The 21,999-nt window shown below is 35.8% G+C and overlaps 1 protein-coding gene across 4 annotated transcripts in view; it reads right to left on the bottom strand.

The window, feature by feature from the left end:
* LOC126891953 (bifunctional peptidase and arginyl-hydroxylase JMJD5-like) overlaps positions 1 to 21,999 on the bottom strand; it is an 82,116-nt gene that overhangs the window by 39,826 nt on the left and 20,291 nt on the right. For 3 of the 4 annotated variants that reach the window (XM_050661306.1, XM_050661305.1, XM_050661304.1), the window contains exon 2: positions 14,275 to 14,904. In XM_050661306.1, coding sequence (XP_050517263.1) covers positions 14,275 to 14,890 — 616 coding nt within the window. In that variant the 5' untranslated portion in view covers positions 14,891 to 14,904. Of the gene's footprint in view, positions 1 to 14,274; positions 14,905 to 19,348; positions 19,484 to 21,999 lie in introns of those variants that run through there. The other variant, XM_050661307.1, reaches the window with a different exon arrangement.

Raw genomic sequence — 21,999 nt, 5'->3', positions numbered from 1 at the left:
GGGGCTTTTCAACCACCCGAGATTTTTATTTTTTTTTAGATAGTTCAAGTAAGACATAGGTTACGTAGAGTTGCAGGAGTTGAAAATTAATAATCAAAAGTTAAATGTACTTTTATTTAAAGTGAGGTAGAGGTTTTCTTGTCTTATTTTTTTTTGTGTATTTTAATTTCTCTAAAAGAAAATGTCGTTTAAACTTGATGTTGACCGTTTGGTCAAAGACGAACTTGAAGTTGAGTTGCAAATGAGAGGTATTATTTTGACTAATTGTAAGGTAGAAGAGTTAAATAGTACTTTGCGTAGTTGCCTTGTTTTAGAAAAATCTGGCAAAATCCCTAACTTTGATTTACCCCCTGATATTCCTGCTGAGTTGACAAATTGTGAAAATAAATTAAAAGAGATTCTGAATATTATTAATGCTTTTACAGGTACTGCAAACCAAATAAGAAGGATTGAGACTAAGTTTGCACATCTTTCAGGTAGATTGAACCGTATTCACAGTACAGACACTGATGAAATGTCAAAGCGTTCTGCATTGTTAAAGAAATTGATGGATTTGATAGGTGAATATACTACTAAGTCTAATGTTTTGAAAACTAGTAATGTTGTTTCTGTAGAGATGCCTACTGATCCTAATTTTTATCATCATATTGATTTATCAGGTCTTAATTTAAATGATCCTAATGGTAATTCTACCCCTACTCGAAATATTTCTGCACCGAATGTGAGTAACCAAACAAATCAAACTTCGAATTCAACAGTTAATCCCATTGTTTCCTTGTCATCTAATAATTTTCCTTCAGAACCTGTATATAAGTGGGGAATTAAGTATTCTGGTAAACCACAAAATTTTTCTGTTTTTCTTGAAGAAGTTGAGGAGTATTGTAGGTCACGTAATGTAAATAAAATTCAGTTATTTTCTTGTGCTAGAGATTTATTTACTGGTAACGCTTTAGGTTTTTATAAATTGTATAGGAACTATGCTAGCAACTGGGATAGTTTAGTGAGCTTAATGAAGGAAGAATTTACCCTTTCTGCAGATGAGATCTGGCAGGATATTCTTCATACTACTCAGGAATCTAACGAATCTATTGGTATGTTTGTTGCCAAGATGACCAGTAAGTTCGAACAAATGCCAACACCAGTTCCGGACAGTTTAAAAATGCAGGTGTTACTTAAAAACATTTTACCTTTTTATCAGGAAAGATTAACTTTAGTCGAAGTAAAGACTCCTTTTGATTTAATTGACTTGTGTCGAAAAATTGAGCAAACTCGAATTAATATTGAGTCGTTTAAGCCTTCTTCTAGTAGTAGAGCTAATTCTTCTCGTCATCACGTTGTACAAGAAGTAGAGGCGTTTGTACCTAAATGCTGGCGCTGTAATGAGTATGGTCACGTGGTTAAGGACTGTAAGAGGCCAAAACGTGTGTTTAGATGCTTTGGTTGTAACAAGGAAGGTTTTACTAAAAATACTTGTCCTCAATGTAATTCACAGAATCGTAACAATAATAATTTTAGAACTGGAAACAATTCTGGAAATAATTCGGGAAACGGCAACCGGAGATAGTGGACGACCGGGCTATCTCGAATTGGAACGGACAGTTAACGGTCGATAAGGAAGAAGGTAGTGATAATTTTTATTCATTTAAGTTAGTTTTAGATTATATTTTAGCACAGAGTAATGACAGTGAATGTCCTTATGTAGAAGTTGATATCTTAGGTAAGACAGTATTCGGTTTATTGGATTGTGGAGCCAATAAAGTTTTTGTAAATATGCCTACATGGGAGATTTTACGTAGTTTAGGTGTACATTTAAAAACTGTTCCAGATGGGTCTTGCAGAGTTGCGGATGGTAGTCAGAGTCCTTTATTAGGTGTAGCTTCGGTGCCTATAAAACTTCGTGATGTTGTTAAGGTAATTGATGTTTTCGTTTGGCCACAGTGTAGACACTCTTTAGTACTAGGTGTAGATTTCTGGGTGCGAATGGGTATTGTACCAGATTTACGAAAAGGAGAGTGGTTTTTCTCTTCGGAAGTTATGAGTGTTCCAGTGGTTAATTCGATACAATCGGAATCTGAACTTCTACCAGAGCAACGTAAACAGCTTAACGAACTCGTTGATTCTTATTTTTCTAGTATCGACCCAGACAAATTAACTTGTACTAATGTAGTTCAACACAAAATTGTAGTTAGTCAACAAGAACCAATCAAGCAGAGGTTTTATCCGGTATCACCAATTAAGCAGGGTATGATCAACAAGGAGCTGGAGAAAATGCTGAAGCTTGGTGTTGTCGAACAGTCACACAGCGGATGGTCTTCACCAGTGTTGCTGGTACCTAAAAAGAATGGGGAATGGCGTTTTTGCGTTGATTTTAGGAAAGTAAATCGTCCCTCCCTGGGACTGTAATTCTACCTCGACGACGGTGGGAGGGCCGAGTAACCGGTCGTGGTCCCTAAAAAAAAATTGTGAGGGGAGCACGACCGATGAAACCAAGAACAGTTCCAGCGTCCAGCGACTGTGCACCGGGTGGTCGCCGGACACCGCCGCTGGACGCTAAAAGGCGGCGCAACTGAGGCGAGCAGTTGCGACGCCTTCGCCTTCAGCAGTCGTATTTCACCCTCCAACTTCCCTGCGACTACTCTAATTCCTAAAGTTAATCTCGCCCACTCCAGCGTTGTGGCCGGGGGTCGATGGTGGAGCCCCACGCACCATGCGGGGGCTCTGCCGTCGAACTCCGATCACAAATCTCTATTCGAAATCTTTTTCGACATACCCATAACGAGTAGCCGCCATGTCTTACCCCGCCAAAGTACCTTTCCCAACACACATCCACTCCCAATCCCGCGTAACAGTGGAGGCAGCAGTTACGCGGAAATTCCAGGTAGCCTGTGAACACAGGCTGCTACTGCGTCCGGAGGCAACCGTGATAAAAAGCCTAGAGGAGTAAACCTCAATAAAATAATCCCCACTATCACGGTGGAAGGCATCGTGCCAAAGATATGAGAGATGCGAGGGTTAGAGCATCACAAACGATCCCTTCGGGATACCTGGCGACCTCCCGAAGAACCTAGCCTTAACGTGGTAAGGGCGCACTGCCACGTCGGACGCGTAGCACGTCCCGACTCGTGGGAATTCATATGAATAAAACCAACTCAAAAAAACCTAAAGGAAAAAATAACGACGACCAAAGGCAAAAGGACAATGACGACGCATTAATTAGTAAAATTGAGAATAGGGAAGAACAGTCGCAAGACGGCACAATAGATGAAGATGAGCTGAGAAAGTTTGAAAGGGAATTGCTACAACGGCACGATCAACAGCCTAAACTAAACAGGTCGGGTGCCATAAAGCACTCGACACTTGTAGGGGAAGAAATTAATACAAGAGAAGAAGAAGAAAAAGAGGAGGAAGAGAAAGAAGAGGAAGATCCCTCGGTGAAAATCCTGGAAGCGAAAGCCTTCACAGAAAGTCACGATGAAAAAACGGAAGAAGAAAGGGGAGGAACTTGGGAAGATATAGAGGAGAGTGTTTTAACAGCCTTCTTGTTCGACGAAGAGGACAGAAGAGAAATGCAGCAAATGAAAAAAAGAAAAGGGGACAGCCTTGAGATAAATGAAAAATTCAAAAAAGAAAAACTTGAAGAAAGCAAAAAATATCCAGAAGAAACCGACAGGGAAAAGGTCCAACGGAAAATGAAACAAATACTCGATATACTTAATACAGAAGGCCCAATAGAGGACGAAAGAATAAGAATGAAAAAACTCATAGGGGAAATTAACTCTATGCAAAACAGAAAAATTAGCCCAAATCAAACAACACAAGGGGAGGAGAAAAATATAAGATGCGAACAATGTAAAATTAAGATCGAGCAAGAGAGACAAAGAAAAGAAACAGAAAAAATAATAGGAATTGTAAACAAGGGAGGAGACATAGACACCTTTAGTCAAATCCACGAGAAGAAATGGGAGGACAAGGTGTTTGAAAAAACGAAGTGGGAACATGGGGGACTGCAAGAGACAATTGAAAAAAAAGAATGCATAATAATAACTAAAAACGAAATAAAAGACGGAGGGGTAGAGGGCGTCATAAGAACGCTCAGGGAAGAAGTAGCAGAAATCATTGAGGAATGCAAAGTGGGCGACATAGAGTACATAGAAAATGTAAAGAAAAGCTCTATGGCCAACCAAAGGAGGCAGTGGTACACATATGTAACCAAAGTGGGTGAACAGGGAATGTATGAAATGGCTGTAAAGGCCATAAATATAATAAAAAAAAGGGAGAAGCCCCCGGAAACCGTTAGAGTCATCGTTAACAACGAGATAAATAAGGAAGATGTGCGAAAAGCTCTCGAATTTGTGGGGAGAAAAGAAAATATAGTATGGGAAATAGTTATCAGAGGGAAGGAGATGGATAAAGGGGAGAGGCATGAGCAGGAAGAAGCGCTCCTAATCAAAACGGGGGGGAAATCATACACTGATGTATTAAAAGAGATGAATCAGAAAATTGATATAGGGAAGATTGGCTTAAAAGTAAATAGGCTAAAAAAAACAGAAGGGGGAGACATCCTCGTAAAACTAAAGGGGAAGGGAGCAGCGGAGAAACTGAAGAAGGAGATGGACAGTAAAATAACGGGAATGAGCATGGCTGTTCGGAAGAAAGAAAATTATTTTTCCATCACGGCAATAGACCCTGGGTTTACAGAAGAACAGCTAATAAGCGCGATAACAACATATACCGGTATCCCCGAGGACGAAATAGATGTCAAAACGCTACGTATAAATAGGCATGGGGAACAGGTGGCGACCATAGCCGTACGCCCCTCAAAAGCAGAAGAGCTACGGAGGTATAGAACGATAGTAATAGGTTGGGTTATATGCCCCATAATGGAACGCCATACGCCAGTAAGGTGTTATAAGTGCCTCCATTATGGTCACAGCACCTATGAGTGCACAGGGGAGAGCAGGGTAGCATGCTGCTACAACTGCTTTAAAAACGGGCATACAGCGGTGCAGTGTAGCAGCACTGCGTACTGCTTAACTTGTAAGGAAGAGGGTCATAGAATGGACCGCATGACATGCCCAGCCTATAGGGCGTGGGTGTACGGCAGGGGAGGGGAAAGGGAACCCATAAAACATTAAAAGAAACAAAAGCGAAAGGGTGAGAAGTGGTTTCCTGATGAACGGAGGTGGGTCCGTATACAGCCCACCAGTGAAACAGGAAATCACCTTTTATAGGGTAAATTTATCGATTTTAATCATACATATTTTTATTTATTTATTTAATTTATTTGAAAATTTTATCTATACACATTTTATTTATATAAATTTTATTTATATAAAATTTAATTTCACATATAATTTTAAAAAACTTAGTGTGTTGTGTATTGTCCAGTATACCATTTTAATCTTTTATTTATTTATTTACCTATTTATTCATTCTATATTTACACCTTTATTTTATTTATATTTATTGTGTTCAATATATACAAACGGATACGGGTCAACTCTCTAGGGAACTGAACCAAAAATGAACCTCAAGGATCAACCTGGTATAAGGATAATGCAGGTGAACGTGGGCCGCGCAAAACGGGCACACGATCTCGTCCACGCGAAAGCCTGCACGCTAAAAATAGACTTACTCATCGTCCCGGAACCTAACAAAAAAATAACGTCGGACGGTGGCTGGGTGCAGGATACAAACAAAAACGTGGCGGTGCTCTTCAGAAATAAAGATCTTGGCGTGCGTGGCATAGTCAGGGGCGGAAATTATATTCTCATTAAGATGAAGGATTTTTGTCTCCTGGCATGCTACATATCTCCAAACATACCCATCAGAGACTACAAACAAAAAGTAGATGAAATAATGAGCATCGCTACAAGAGAGAAGCAAATAATGATTGTCGGGGACATCAACGCAAAATCTAGGTCATGGGGCTCTCCCATGAATGATGAGAAGGGAGAGTTCTGGAATGAATGGATAGCCCAGGCTAGCCTCCATGTACTCAACAACAACAAACCCACATTCGTAAGAGGGGCTAGCAAATCACATATTGATGTAACCATTGCAACCCAAAAGGCTATCCAGACGCATAAAAAATTGGGATGTCCTCGACGAACAGTTATTCACCTACCACTGTTACATAACGTACGAGGTGATGGTTAAAGGGAGGGTTCTAAGAAAACCGATAGGTCGAAGAGAGAAAATATTAAACAAAAACAGGTACCTGTCGGAGATTAAAAAAATCGACGAAGATGCAATTACAGATCTCGGCCAACTTAGGAAGACACTCGCTAATGCCGTTGAGTTGGCCACAGAAAAGACAAAAAATAACGAAAGAACCCCCTATTGGTGGACGGATGAGATAAGAGAACTACGGAAAGTGTGCCTCCGAGCTCGGAGGAATTACACAAGAAGCCAGGGCAACCCCGAGCTCAATGAGATATATAAAACAGCGAAGAGGAATCTAAACAACAAAATAAAGAAAGAGAAAAAGGAAAGGTGGCAGAATCTGATAGACGCGCTAGAAAATGACATATGGGGAGACGCATACAAAATAACAATGAAGTCTCTCAAAATGATCGCCCCATACAGACTAGACGAAGACCAGCGGCGTGAATCTGCGGAACTTCTCTTTCCTGCCAAGGAGGAGCAAGCTTTCTTGAAGATTTTCCCCACGGTAGTGGAGGAGTTTACGGAGGAAGAAATAAAAGCCGCTGGTCAGGAAATCAAATCGGGTAAAGCTCCCGGCCCCGATGGTCTGCCACCCGAGGCACTGAAGATAATAGCAACAGAGAAACCAGGTTTGATCAGAAGAGTATTTAACAATCTACTGCGGAATCAAGAGTTTCCCAGGGAATTAAAGGAAGCAAATCTGGTATTGCTACTCAAGCCTGGGAAACCCCCCGACTCGGCATCCTCCTACAGGCCGATATGCCTTCTAGACTGTCTTGGCAAGTTTTATGAAATTCTTGTGAAGAAGAGGCTGGAAGGGGTATTGGCAAGTGAGAGAGCTCTATCCAGTCAACAATTCGGATTTCGAAAAGGTCGATCAGCAGTAGACGCAGCGATCTGGATTAGAGACGCGGCACAAATAAGTAGAAAGAGGTGGGTGGTACTTGTTCTATTGGACATTAAAAATGCCTTCAACTCGGCGAACTGGGGCCTCATCATCGACAGGATTGTCGAGCTGGGGGCCCCGGATTACATGTCCAATATAATAAAGGACTACCTATCGGAAAGAAGCGTATGCATAACGAAGAAAAATAAGATGAATATGACTGCTGGAGTACCCCAAGGGTCAGTCCTGGGACCCACATTATGGAACATATTATACAATGGGGTACTAGAGGTAAATAGAACACTAGGAGTAAGGGCAATAGCATACGCAGACGACCTAGCCCTACTAATCGAGGACGACACGAATCGGGGCATCATACATAAAGTAAACACAGCAATAGAAAAAACCGCGAAATGGATAGAGAACAACGATTTAAAATTGGCAGTAGAAAAGACTGAGATAATTATCTTGAGGGGACGGCGGGATCGAAAAGACATTAATTTTCGGTTCAGAGGCTCCGAACTAAAACCCCAGAAAACAGTTAAGTATTTGGGAATAATCTTCGACGACAGAAGGTCATTCGGCCCACATATACATGAAGCATGTCGGAAAGCGGAGGCAAGGACCTCAGTCCTACAAAAATTAATGCCGAATATAGGAGGCCCTGGATCACACAAACGGGCAGTAATGCTACAATCCATTATGTCAATAATATTATACGGGGCTCCAGTATGGCATGAAGTTGTAAATAAAGCCAAATACAGAGACATGCTTCTCAGAGCACAAAGAAAACCCCTGATCAGAGTGTGCAGCGCGTACAGAACCGTATCAACCGTTGCTCTACAGGTAGTGGCCGGAGCTGTGCCGGTGCACATTCTGACAGAGGAGAGGGTACGAATGCATCGAAGGGGTAACGGAGCTATAAGTTCAGGACCAGAAGAAAGAAGAAGAAGCCTGGAAAGTTGGCAGGATCAGTGGTCAAGAGAAACAGGCAAAGCCGCCTGGACGAGGACCCTTATCCCTGATGTAGTGAGGTGGTATGAATGCAGACACAGGCGCGTTAACTATTATTTCACACAATTTTTGACGGGCCATGGATCCTTTCGGGCATATACATATCGTATAAGAAAGACTGAGGACGATCTGTGTACCGAGTGTGGAGTGGTAGATGACGCGTACCACGTGATATTCGTATGCCCTGTATATCATGCAGGGCGAACCTCGCTGCAGCTGAGGATGGGGTCCCCTCTGGGTGAGCCCCAAGAATTAATGCATAAAGCCATTATGAATGAAAAAATGTTTGACTTGATCATTGGATTTGTCACTGAAACGATGAAGCATAAGGAAGAAAGAGAGAGGAGACTCCAACAAAGATAATCTGTTTGTATTTCTTTTGAACATGTGTCGTTTTGCACCGACCGGGGTGGGCAGTCAATATACAACTCCCACTTCTGCCGGGGCAGTGTCCTTTAAAATAAAAGGATTTTTAATCCTAGTGTTAGTAAATGTTAGATGTTTTGTTTTTCATGTGTTTATATCTTATGTTGTGAGTGTATAGATGAATGGGCCACTCCTACAGGGGGTGGGGAATGAAAGTTTAGTTGTTCTCACTGGCTGTTTAGTAATTCTTTGCCAGTTTACGGTGGATGGGATGATAGCGTGGTCGCGCCTCCTCACCCATTATCATGCAGATAGGTCGGTTGCCTTACGGACCCTGGCTGGCTGCATGCGTGGATGGGGTGGCGAAACCGGGTTGTCATGACAGTCACAGAGCGCACGCAGAGAGTGCTAGATGGGGTGACGAGCAAAGCTGGTGGGTCAGAGCTATGCCCGCTAAGGTCGGTTCCTGGCCCGCCGGTTGGAGAAAGAGGAGGTGAGTTTAGTTGGTAGGCGGCTTGCTACGGTTAGGCGTAGAGAGTTGAATCCAACACACCTGGGACACCTTCCCAGAAGTCTTTAGAAGATTCTCACCTCCCAAAAAAAAAAAAAAAAAAAAAAAAGGAAAGTAAATCGTGTTACTGAGCGTGATGCTTATCCTTTACCCTATATAAATAGCATTTTAAGTAAGTTAGGTGGAGCTAGATATTTGTCAACAATGGACATTAAGAGTGCCTATTGGCAGGTGGGTCTTACTGAAGAGAGCAAGCAGTACACGGCGTTTACTGTGCCAGGGCGTGGACTTTTCCAGTATTGTCGTATGCCTTTCGGATTGCACAACGCTCCAGCTACGTTTCAAAGATTAGTAGATAATCTATTAGGTCCTGAACTCTCTGAGTATGTTTTTGTGTACTTAGATGATATATGTCTGGCTACGTCAACTTACGATAAACATGTCGAAGTCTTGACAGAAATCTTTGCCAGATTGAAAAAAGCCAATTTGACCCTTAATAAAGAAAAATGTTCTTTCTGTGTGTCAGAACTTAAATACTTGGGTTATGTTGTTAACTCTAGTGGTCTGTCTGTAGATCCGGCAAAAGTAGAGGCCATTGTGAATCTTCCACGACCCACCAATGTCACTGAAGTCAGAAGAGTCCTTGGAGTTATAGGATGGTATCGTAAGTTTGTAAATAGTTATTCAGATCTTATTTCACCTTTGTGTAGATTATTACAAAAGAACAAGAAGTTCGTTTGGGACAAAGCTTGTGAGGAAGCTTTTCAAAGTATTAAAGACGCTCTTGTCTCAGCACCTATTTTGTCTAGTCCTAATTTTGACAAACCTTTTTACGTACAAACTGATGCGTCAGCGTATGGTCTTGGAGCTGTCCTTACTCAAAAGTATGATGAAACTGAACATGTAATTTGTTATTTGTCTAGAACTCTAAATAGAGCCGAGAGAAACTATAGCAGTGTTGAGCGTGAATGCCTCTGTGTTTTGTGGGCGTGTGAAACTTTACGAGCTTATCTAGATGGTTATAAGTTCTACGTAATCACTGATTGCTACTCGTTGTTATGGTTGGACAATTTGAAGGACCCTCAAGGACGGCTTGGTAGATGGGCCTTACGTCTGCAACAGTTTGACTATGAAGTACTGCATCGCAAAGGTAAGGATCACATAGTTCCTGACACCCTTTCGCGAGCTTTAGAACTACCTGTTGATAGTGTACATATGATAAATTCTGTAGAAATAAGTAATGTTCAAGCAATAAACCCCGAATGTGACGAATATGATTTTTCTTCTACCAGTGATAAATGGTATAAGAAAATGTGTAATAATGTAAATAAAAATCCTTTAAAATTTGTCAGATGGAGACTAGCAAATAATAAGTTGTATAAATATATTGATCAAGATTTTCCGAGTTTAAGAGATGATTGTGAATATTGGAAACTTGTAGTTCCAAAAGATTTTCGAGATAAGATACTTCAGAGGTGTCATGATTCTTGTGTTTCAGGTCATTTAGGTATCTACAAAACATTTCATCGTGTATCTCGCCTTTTCTATTGGCCTTTTATGAAAATGGACATTACGAAATATATAAGGAAATGTGAGGTTTGTTTAAGGACAAAGCCTGAACAGAAAAGTCCTGCAGGACATATGGGACAGGCTGTCGAACCCACAAAGCCTTGGGAGATCATCAGTATGGACTTATTTGGACCATTGCCCAGAAGTTCAGCTGGTAATGCTTGGATTTTGGTAGTTACTGATAAGTTCAGTAAATTTCCTCTTTTATTCCCTCTGAGAAAGGCAACTGCCACTTCTATAAGTAAAATTTTAAAAGAAAATGTATTTCTTTTGTTTGGTGTTCCCAGAGTCTTAAAATGTGATAATGGAAGTCAGTTCAAAGGTAATGTTCTAAGATCTTTTTGTCAAGAGTTTGGAATCAGATTTCTTTTTACTCCAAATTTTACCCCTCATCCAAACCCTACTGAACGAATTAATCGTATCATGAAAACCATGTTGATGGCTTATGTTAAAGATAATCATAGGTTGTGGGATGTTAATTTACCTGAACTAGGTTGTGCTATTAGAACTGCCAAACATGAGGTGACAGGTCAAACACCATACTTCATTAATTTTGGTTGTGAGATGATGACTCATGGAAGTGAATATCATCTAAAAATAGGGAATGAAGAAAATAAACAACGTGTGTATGATCGTTCTAAAAATATGAATAGGTTGAGAGACTGGGTTAAGAAGCGGATTGATAAAGCTTCAGATAACACCAGAGAAAGATATAATTTAAGAAGAAGGGATGTTCATTTTAAGGGAAATGATTTAGTTTGGAAAAAGAACTATGTTCTGTCTGATAAAGCTAATTATTTTACATCTAAGTTTGCTGATAGATTTGTTGGACCTTTTAGAGTAAAGCGTAAGGTTGGTAATTGTACATATGAATTAATAAATGATAATGGTAAGTCTATTGGTCACTGGCATGTGAAAGACTTGAAACCTCACCCACAGAACTCTGATAGCCACGTTGAATCGGATTCTGATGTAGATAGTGTAACATAGTATGTATTTTTAACAAGTTTCTTTGGGATTCAATTCAAAGAAACTTAATTTTTTTTCCGGAAGGAAAGGTGGAGTTATTACGGTTGAAAATTTAGTAGTAACGTTTGTTGAGTTTTGGTTGTTTATAACCGATTATTTTGTCCTTGGAGGATGTATAATTTGTATGTTTGGATGTATATGCTTTTTGTGTGAGTCAGTGAGAGAAGATTTTTGTTGTAGAGTTTTTTGTTTTGAACGCCTTGTTAGCAAATCAACAACGTTCATTCTTTTCAATAAACATTTTTGAGAAAGCACTTGAAGCCTGGTCGGCGATTTGGATTCCCAGTTTTTTTAATTGAAATGGTACTTTTTCAATCCTTTGGTGGGATGTACTGGGAATTCTCTCATTGAGGTATCCGTTGGTGTGCTGGAAATTTGGGGCACGTAAAGATTTGTCTTGGAAAATCCTCTAGAGATTAATTCGATGTTTATTAATGGCCAGGCTGAGAGTCGTGTAATAGACCCTTTTGTATGTTAAAGGGTGTTCCGGTATTCAGTAATTGTATGTATTTATCGATCCTGAGGCTTCAAAGAAGTAATAGAAGTACATTTATTTACCAGATTTACATTTATTCAGTATATTGGAAATAATAAATTTGGCAGATTTATTTAGAAGTTCGATATTTGACGTGACATTTTGACAAAATGATTTTTTTTATTGAAGGAAATAAGGACGGTAATAGATTTTATTTTATTTTATGGGAGAAAACAAGAAAGAACAAGGTACAATTTAGATTGGGTTAAGGGGTCTAAAAAGGGGACTAAAATACAATGATTTTTATATTTATGTGAAGGAAACAGCTGGTTCTGGTTTATTTTTTTTTTAATTAATTACTTACTTTTGTTCTTATAAACTATTGAAATCAAAATTAATATTTGTATGTAAAAAGGGACTTAAAATTTTGTTGACATTATATTCTCTATAGTTATCTAGTGTTTTATTTGAATTGTCATGTCTCATGCTCATCTAAATCAAACCAACTAATAATATAAAAATAATTCCGACTGAGAAATAGCTGTGGTAGTGTTTTAAAAAATCTTTATTTCTGTTTTTACAAAAAGTTTCTAGCATTAAACTTAAGCAAGTTACGCTCAAAATAAAGTTGGTCCCTTTTGTTTTTGCAAACAAAAATCGGGAAGACCAACCCCTAATTAGCAACTAAAATGAAATTAATCGTTACCGCTCCACAAATTATTTTACTTATGTTGTGTTTATATGATCTGTAAGTTTCATCGATTCAAAGTGCTTATTTTTAAAAAAATTTGGTTTCAAAATAAAATTTTTAAAAATTTAAATTTTGAAAAATAGTTAGAAATACCAAAAATCTCGAAAAATAAAAAAAGTCAGATTGGCTTTTCTGAATATCATGTATTTTTTTGTTTTTCTGTTAGACAAAAATTGATTAAGATTTGGTGTTTCTAAATTTGCATACATTCGTGATCAGTGACTCGTTCAGCCCCTTTTAACTACAGCCCTTTCAATAATAAGTACTTTGAACCGATGAAACTTACAGATCATATAAACAATATATACACGAGTCAAGAAACTTGTGAAGTCGTAACGATTAAGTTCATTTAAGATACTAATTAGGGGGTGCTTTTCTCGATTTTTTTACCAAAACCAAAAGGGACTAACTTTATTGTGAGCGTAACTTGTTTAATTTTGGTGCTAGAAATTTTTTTTATAAAACAAAAATGAAGCTTTTTTTAAACACTTTAAATAAGTTGTAGTGAGTTTTCCCCGAAAAGTGCTTCATTTTTGGTTATTTCACGTTAAAATATTCCATTTGGAATTTGACGAATATGAACCTATTTTTCATTAGCTATAACTCTGCTTCTACTCATTTTTTTTTAATTGTTTACAGGCTATATTTTTTCTAAGAATGTTTTTTCGACAAAATACTTACTATTTGAGTTATTTGCGAAAAACCGTCTAAAAGCGTGGTTATTTTGTTGAAAAAATGAACATATTCACTGCCAAATAACTCGAAAAGTATTGACTTAGTGAAAAAACTCTATAGAACAAAAGTTACTTAAAATTATCCAGTTTATCCTTTTTCTGACTTTCTTTGGACGAATATTTTTTCACCACCAAGAGGGGGTGAAAACCACCCCCAGGGCAATAACACATATCGGCACAATATCACTTTTTTTCTTTGACTTGTTAGCTATGTGTATGCCAAATTTCATGTCAATCCAAGCGGTTCTTTAAAATTTAGAGGTTTTGCAATATTTTACCGTTAAAGAACGGACTAGAAATTCAGCCGTCGCAAAATGTGAAGCAACAGTAAAACAAACAAAATATTTCAGAATATTTTAAATTGATTCGATTGTACGAACACAAATCCCTCTTATTTTGTCAAACAAACCATACAAATGAAATTTAACAGTTGTACTATAAATTTTTAATTTTATTAATGTTCTGTTAACCGTCTTTTCGATTATCCGTCATACCCTTGGTCCGGTGCCCTGACGGATAATCGAGGTTCTACTGTATATAAAAACGTTTTAAAAATCATGTTTTTGCACTAAATTGTTAATAATCAAAAAACAGATCCGAACTCTTAGCAGAAAACAGGTAGGTTTTCTTTCAATAGGTCTAAAAAAGTTGTCAGATACCTGGATAATTCAAAGTCCTGAGAAAAATCTTACATCGCTGGACTTACAGGAATATAACACAACTATATATGTATGTAAGAGGAATATAACACAGCTATATTTACACACCTACCTTTAATTTTTACTGGCAGCTGGGCAAAAAAATATTGTTCAATGAATTCTTGCAGGGAAGGACGTTCAACAGACTCTACTATCCTTCCTTTTAAGTTCATAAAATCATTAGGCTCATCAATTTTTCTTTTCGATAAATTTTCTCTAATATCAGCCTTATTTTCTGCCACATTATATATTTGCAGTTCTTTCCTTAAATACTCTGCTGAACCAGTTAGAAGATCGGGATTTTCTTCCAATGGAGCTCCTAGTAACAGGCCCATATCCAAAGTATTCAGACATTCCTTCAATAAATTCGGTCTGCTATTTCTACCACTATTTAGAAGAATGAGGCATTTCACATAACTGCATATTGTGAAACAATGTCTTACTTTGAGAGGTACTTTACACCAGTGTCCCAAATTAAGTTCGTCGTTAAGATAGTCTATAATAACATTGATCTCGAATAGCCTCTTTTCTGACGATACTTTTAAATTTAAAGCATCTTTAAGGCAATGTGTTAGTACACCACGTACATCCCTGTTGAAATAACCAAGAGGAATCCTATGAAGCTCTAGATCGCTGTAAATAAACTTTTTTAGTTCACGTTGTAAATTTAAAGGGTGCTTCATGTCCATCCACTGCTAAAAACCTGCAAAAAATAATTATTTATTACTGTGAAGGTAGTAAATGGTAAATACACTTGTAGGGCAGTCAATGAGGGTATTTGGCTCCGAATTCCATCCTACTACATCGATTTACTTCATATTTTCACAGTAAGTAGGGAATAGATCAAGGAACAAAGTCTACACTATATATACACTAAGCGCCAAAATTAACGCACCACCTTAAAAATGGGACATTTTCGAAGTCTCGTATTTTCTAAACCTGTTGTCCAATTTTAGTCATTTTTTAAATCTGTTATAGCTTTATTCTTCAAGAATATCGATGTAATAATATTGTTGCTAAACAGATAAGTGTCATTGTATACCGGGTGTAACAATGATAGTATGTTTTTTTCAGGGGCGGCTCGTGATAGTACAAGATGGTGAGGCACACTACACTTGAGGAATATTATTATTATTATTATTAGCTTCTCTTTAATGATTCAAAGGTCGATATTGTGACGTCATAACATGAGGCCATCTACAGAACATTGCCGTATTTATTTTAACGCTTGCAAATGATGCAGCGTTGTACAGCCATATTAAGCAAAATTTACATTAGAAAATAGGTACATGAAAACAACGGACAACAACTGATTTTGTTTAATCAGTTGCCAAAATGAAATTATTGTACGCAAAAAATATACACCTACCAACACGTGATAATTTTATTTTAGAACCAATCTTATATTGTAAATGTATCTATTGAATATAGGGCAATACAAACAAGCAAAAAACAAATTACTATTATATTATAAGATTGATTTTTATGTTAAATACACTAAGGGTCACATTTTGTTTTTTTTTGGTGTTTATTTTAAGTTTTTTTATAAAAAGCGTGCTTAAAAGAAAATTAATTATTATAAAATTATAATCATAAAATGAAAATAAATAAAATAAAGTTATTTTTTACGAAATAAAAGGCAGATATCGAGCACTGAGTTTTATTTAATCTTCGAAAGTACACTTTCGCTCCTAGAGCATCTTCAGGAGCATTTCGTCAAAAAAAGGAAGGTAAATTAACATATATCTAACACAGTGTTTCCCAAAGTGTGGGTCGCGACCCCCTGGGGGGTCGCAATGAGGTACTAGGGGGGTCGCCGGAAATTTCCAAAATAAGACAAAAACACTACTTTGTTAAATCATGTATTTTTATTTTAATAAACCCGTAAATAAAAATTAACAATTAATTATCAAACGAAACAAAACTAAATATTAAAAGTCCTTAAAAGTAAAAGAAAAAAATAAAGTCAAATATTACAATGTTAATGAGACCCATGCGAATGTTTTTTTGAAACTAGTCTTTCAAATCTAGGCTGTGTATTTGAGACACACACAATTATATCGTTTTCAAGTACGAGACGATTTCTCACTTTTGTTTTAATGGCAGTCATAGACGAGAAACTTAACTCACATAAATATGATGTTACAAATGGAACCAAACATTTTACAGCTTCATTCGCCAACTGAGGGTATTCCTGCATCTTTTTGTTCCAAAATTCGTCCGGGTTCTGGGAAAAAAATTGGAGCTTCAACATTCCATCACTTGATATTTCAATAAGTTGTTCTTTCATGTTTATTGGTATTTCAGCATGTTGAAAGGAATCGGCTAAAATCGGATTCAGTATCCATCTGCAACTGTCGTAACTGTTTTGAATTTCTTCGGGGAAATAATCACAGAGCTGTTGTTTTAAATTAAGCAAAGTAACTTGCATGCCTGCATAAACTTGTTTAAAATTTGTAGCACTGTAACATACATTTTCTATAATTTCCTGAACGCACTGGAATGAATCGAGCTGCTTTTTGCCAAGTGAAGTTGACCATAAATCGATTTTTCTTATAAACCCCTTAATTTTATCTGTGGCTGTAATTATATTAATGTCACGACCTTGCAAATTACTGTTCAAAATATTTAATTGTTCGAATATATCAGCAAGGAAACCTAGTTTCAAAAGCCAAATAGGATCGGAAAATTGATTTTCATATGGGGACTTCTCATCTTTCAAATACATTAAAAGCTCTGCTCTTAAGTCAAATACTCTTTTTAAGACGTTGCCCCTTGAAAGCCACCTTACTGCGGTGTGATAAAGAAGATTTTGAAATATAGCACCCATGTCTTCGCAGATTTTTCGAAAAATACGGGTCTGTAAAGCTTTTCCTTTAATGGAATTTACAACTTTAATGATGGATTTAGACAAGACCAGATTGATGTCCTGTCATAGCTTTAGCGCCATCTGTGCATATAGCAATACATTTTCCCCAGTCAATAACATATTTACTTGTGCGTTTCACAAAACTGTCGAATAAACATTTTCCAGTGGTATTGGTCTCCAATGGGGAACAAAATAAAATATCTTCTTGAATGCCATTATTTGTATCATATCTTACAAACGTAATAAATTGGGCACAGTTAGATATATCCGTGGATTCGTCCATTTGAAGAGAGAAGTACGTGCATTTATTAAGATTTTCCACAACTTGCGCTTGAATATCTTCTGCCATATCACTAATTCTTCTTTGGATAGTATTATTTGACAAAGGTATTGTTTTTAACTTTGCAGACTCTTTTTCACCAATCATTATATGTACCATTTCAACAGCTGCTGGCAAAATCAGATTTTCAGCAATTGTGTGCGGATTACTAGTTTTGGCAACGCGATAAGCAACTTTATAACTTGCTAATAATGCTTTTTCGTTAGTAGTGGTTGCCAATTGAAAAGTATCTTGCTGTTTGTGAAGGACGTTCAGCTTTCTTTCAAAGAATTCTACGGGTTTGTCTTTTTATCTGGATGTTTGCTATTTAAATGTCGAAGTAACTTTGATGGCTTCATGCTTTCGTTTGACAATACTTCTCCACAAATAACACATTGTGGTTTATTGGAAATAATGGTAAAACCATATTTAAGATATTCATCACTGTAAAGTCTGTTTTTCTTTTTATTACTGCCACTTTCAGACGTAGATGGTTCTGCACTTCTTTTTAAAAACTTATCCATAATTTGTAATTTATCGTAGACGTAAATACGTAAACGGGAATACGTAAGTCGCAAAATATTTACTCATTACTTAATACCGCTGCATTCGCCACAACGTGCTGTTTCGAACTGAGGTCTCATTGCACATCGCCGCTTATATAAAGTCAAAACGAGGCTACGAGAACGTTCCAGAGTGCTATCTAGTAGCGAAGTAAGGAGTAGAGCCTTCGCGAATATCATGGAAAAGTATTGCGATGTAGACACAAAGATGTCGCGGTGTACAATGTGCAGTCGACTTTTTATTATTTATTTTTATTGTAAATGCTAGTCTGGCAGAAGTACTACTAGTGTACTAGTGGGACAGATCGCAATTATTAAAATAATTTTGAAGTTGAATTTTTTAAATGTATTTAGTTTGAATTTAAACAGTAAAAAAAATAAAATTTGAGAAACCATCAGTTGTAAATTAGGCACGCTATTTTTGTCGCTATTTTGGTTTGGGTGATGAGGAGGGGGGTCGTGAACAATTTTTTTAACAAAAAGGGGTCGCGCTTTAGATAAGTTTGGGAAACACTGATCTAACAAATACTTAACATACACTACACGAAGGACAAACACATAAATTTGAGTGCCGGTAATTTTGGTACTTCTACATTTTGAAGATGGAGGTACAAACAGATAAATTTATCTATTTGTACGTTACAGTGTAGTGTACGTTCAGTATTTGTTAGATAGGTATATGTTAATTTAAGTTGCCACCACTTCAGATAATTAATGACATTCGAGGATACCTTCCTTTTTTTGACGAAATGTCCCTGAAAATGCTCTAGGAGCGAAAGTATACTTGGGCAAGGCAATATATTAAGTAAAACTTAATGCTCGATATTGGATATTTATGTAATTTAGTATGTTAATATTTATAAAAAACAAGTGGTGCCCTATCTAATTTTGTTCTGACATAAGTAATTAATAATTATTAAAAAATGACGTAAAATGAAATAAATTAAAAAAAAATTGGCCCGGCCAGATATTATTTTAGATTTTTTGGATCATTCGAAACAAAAAAGGACTTTCGTAATTGAAGACCTATTTACAAAAACAACATAGGTAACTGTATTTTTAAAATTTCTGTAATTTGTTTGTGTAAAAACCTAATTACTATAAAATAATTTGGAAATACACATTAATAATATTATTTATAAATATTATAGATATAATATCTATAAATAATATTAAAATTTTCAATTCTTTCATAGAAATTGTATTTTTACACTAAAAAATTACAGAAATCCTAAAAATACACGTATGTTGTTTTTGTAAATAGCTCTTCAATTTTTCTCTAAATTAATCGTTTTCAAGTTATAAACAATTTAAAACTGAATAAAGAACGAAAGATGGCGATTTTCAAGGCTTAAAATAAAGAGTAAAAAATATTATTTTTGTAATCATCAAGTACCTGAATTCAAGTTCAAACCTTCTTCTATCAGGTCCCGGTAAAAATTTTTCCATGTTCTACTCTAAAATGTCTTTTTTAAATTGTTAATGAGGAAGGTTCCTTATGGGAAGACGGGCGATCGGGCTGCATTAGCAACTAAAAAAACAATATAGTCTAGTAAAATAAAATTGCACTACATGTAAATCACAATGTAAATTCGTACAGGTTGAAACAAATTTTATATCAAAGTTTAGGTGGGTACAAAAGATATTTTCAAGAAAGTATCCAAATCATACAAGGGGATCATTGTTTAAATAATTAAAAAGGGGTCATTTTTGCAAAAAAATTACTTTTTTAACTGCTAAGGTCATTCAATTACTAATGAAGGTCTATAGGATTGTTTTCTGCAAAGTTAAAGGGTGAGTCTTTCACATAAGACTTACTAAATTAAATTTGACCCCCTATTTATTTAAATAATTATACATAAAACTTTAAAAACAAATTTGCAAAAAATAATTTTTAGCGTTTTAAATAAGCACTATAAAATATCTTATTTTACAGGAGAAATTGCGCTATATTATCAGTATTAAACAAAAAAAAATTGGTCCAAAAATATTTAATATTTTTTGAGATATTGAATTTGTTTATTAAATGTTACTCTATTTTCAATTGCAAAAACGCGGTTGTTGCCAAAGAAATATTCACCTGTATTAAATCTTATTATTTTTATTTTTATTTATACTTTCGATAAATGTATTGATAAATTCAAATTTCAATTAAACTCCCCCTAAAATGGCATTTCAAAATTATTCAAATTTCTTTATAATTTGTTTTTTTAATAACTTCGCGGGGATTAAATATTTTGAAATGCCGTTTCGATAATTAAGTTCCTGGGAATTTTTCACTAATTAATAAATTTTTTTGTCTTTTTTTCCTCTTCTTTTATTTTTCTTGGAGTTAAATTATTACGGGCCCTTTTAGGGTTAAGTTTCATTAAGAATGTCGAATCTCTAAGTTGTAGATTCTAGACCTAAAAATATTAAGATTGGTCTAACATCACTTAAATAAAATGTGGCTACTTATTGAGTTACAGAGTATTTTAATTAAAAATTTAAAAATTATTTTTAGCAAGTACTTTCAAACTATTTGACGTATCCTTATCATACTTGGCAGAAAGTGTGGATACTATACAGTCTACTAAATTGTGATAAACAAAAGTTTCTAGCTACTACCAGAGGCGTACGACAGGGGATAGTTAATGGTTGACCCTTCCCAAATTCTACGCTACTGAGGGAATTACTATTTTAGCGAAATTTTTCGATTCTCCAATACTTTATATGTAAATAATATACTCTTTACTGGTAACGATTAAGTCATTAGTTTTTGAGATATTGGACGTTAAAAATGAAACGGCATAGTTATTTTGATTCATTCATTAATTCATTTTAAACTTTCAATATCTCTCAAACTGATGACTTTATGGATACCAAAAAAGTTATTTACATACAAAGTATTGGAAAATCGAAAAATTTCGCTAAAATAGTAATTCACTCAGTGGCGTAGAATTTGGGAAGGGTCAATCATTCACTATCCCCTGTCGTACGCCTCTGGCACTAGCTAGAAACGTTTATTAATCACAATTTAGTAGGGTGTATAATAGCCACACTTTCTGCCAAGTATGATAAGGATACGTCAAATAGTTTTAAAGTACTTGGTAACAATAATTTTTAAATTTTTAAATAAAACACCCTGTAACTCAGTAAGTAGCTGCATTTTATTTAAGAGATTTTAGTTAAATCTTAATATTTTTAGGTCTAGAATCTACAACTCAGAGATTCGACATTCTTAATAAAATTTAACCCTAAAAGGGCCCGTAGTAATATAACTCCAAGGAAAAAAAAGAAGAAGAAAAAACGACAAAAAAATTTTGTTAATTAGTAAAAAATTCCCAGGAAACCAATTATCGAAACGGCATTTCAAAATACTTAATCCCCGCGACGTTATTAAAAAAACAAATTATAAACAAATTTGAATAATTTTCAAATGCCATTTTAGGGGAGAGTTTAATTGAAAGTTGAATTTATCAATACATTTATCGAAGATATACATAAAAATAAAAATAATGAGATAATAAGCAGGTGAATATTTCTTTGGCAAGAACCGCGTTTTTGCAATTGAAAAAATAGTAACATTTAATAAACAAAGTCAATATCTCAAAAAATATTAAATATTTTTCAACCAATTTTTTTTTGCTTAATACTGGTAACATAGCGCAACCTAGTCTGTAAAATAAGATATTTTATAGTGCTTATTTAAAACGCTAAAAATATTTTTTTGCAAATTTGTTTTTAAAGTTTTATATACAATTATTTAAATAAATAGGGGGTCAAATTTAATTTAGTAAGTCTTATGTGAAATATTTACCCTTCAACTTTGCAGAAAAAAATCCCATAGACCTTCATTAATAAATGAATTACCTCCGCAGTTAAAAAAGTAGTTTTTTTCAAACATGACCCCTTTTTAATTATTTAAACAATGATCCCCTTGTATGATTTGGATACTTTCTTGAAAATATCTTTTGTACCCACCTAAACTTTGATATAAAATTTGTTTTAACCTGTACGAATTTACATTTTGACTTTTTTTTTATTTTATTAGGCTAATATTTTAAA

This window comes from Diabrotica virgifera, chromosome 9, assembly GCF_917563875.1.
Source record: "Diabrotica virgifera virgifera chromosome 9, PGI_DIABVI_V3a".
NCBI classification, from domain to species: Eukaryota; Metazoa; Arthropoda; class Insecta; order Coleoptera; family Chrysomelidae; genus Diabrotica; species Diabrotica virgifera.
Note: the sequence above shows the minus strand (reverse complement) of the source record. Positions and strands in the feature narration are given on the sequence as shown.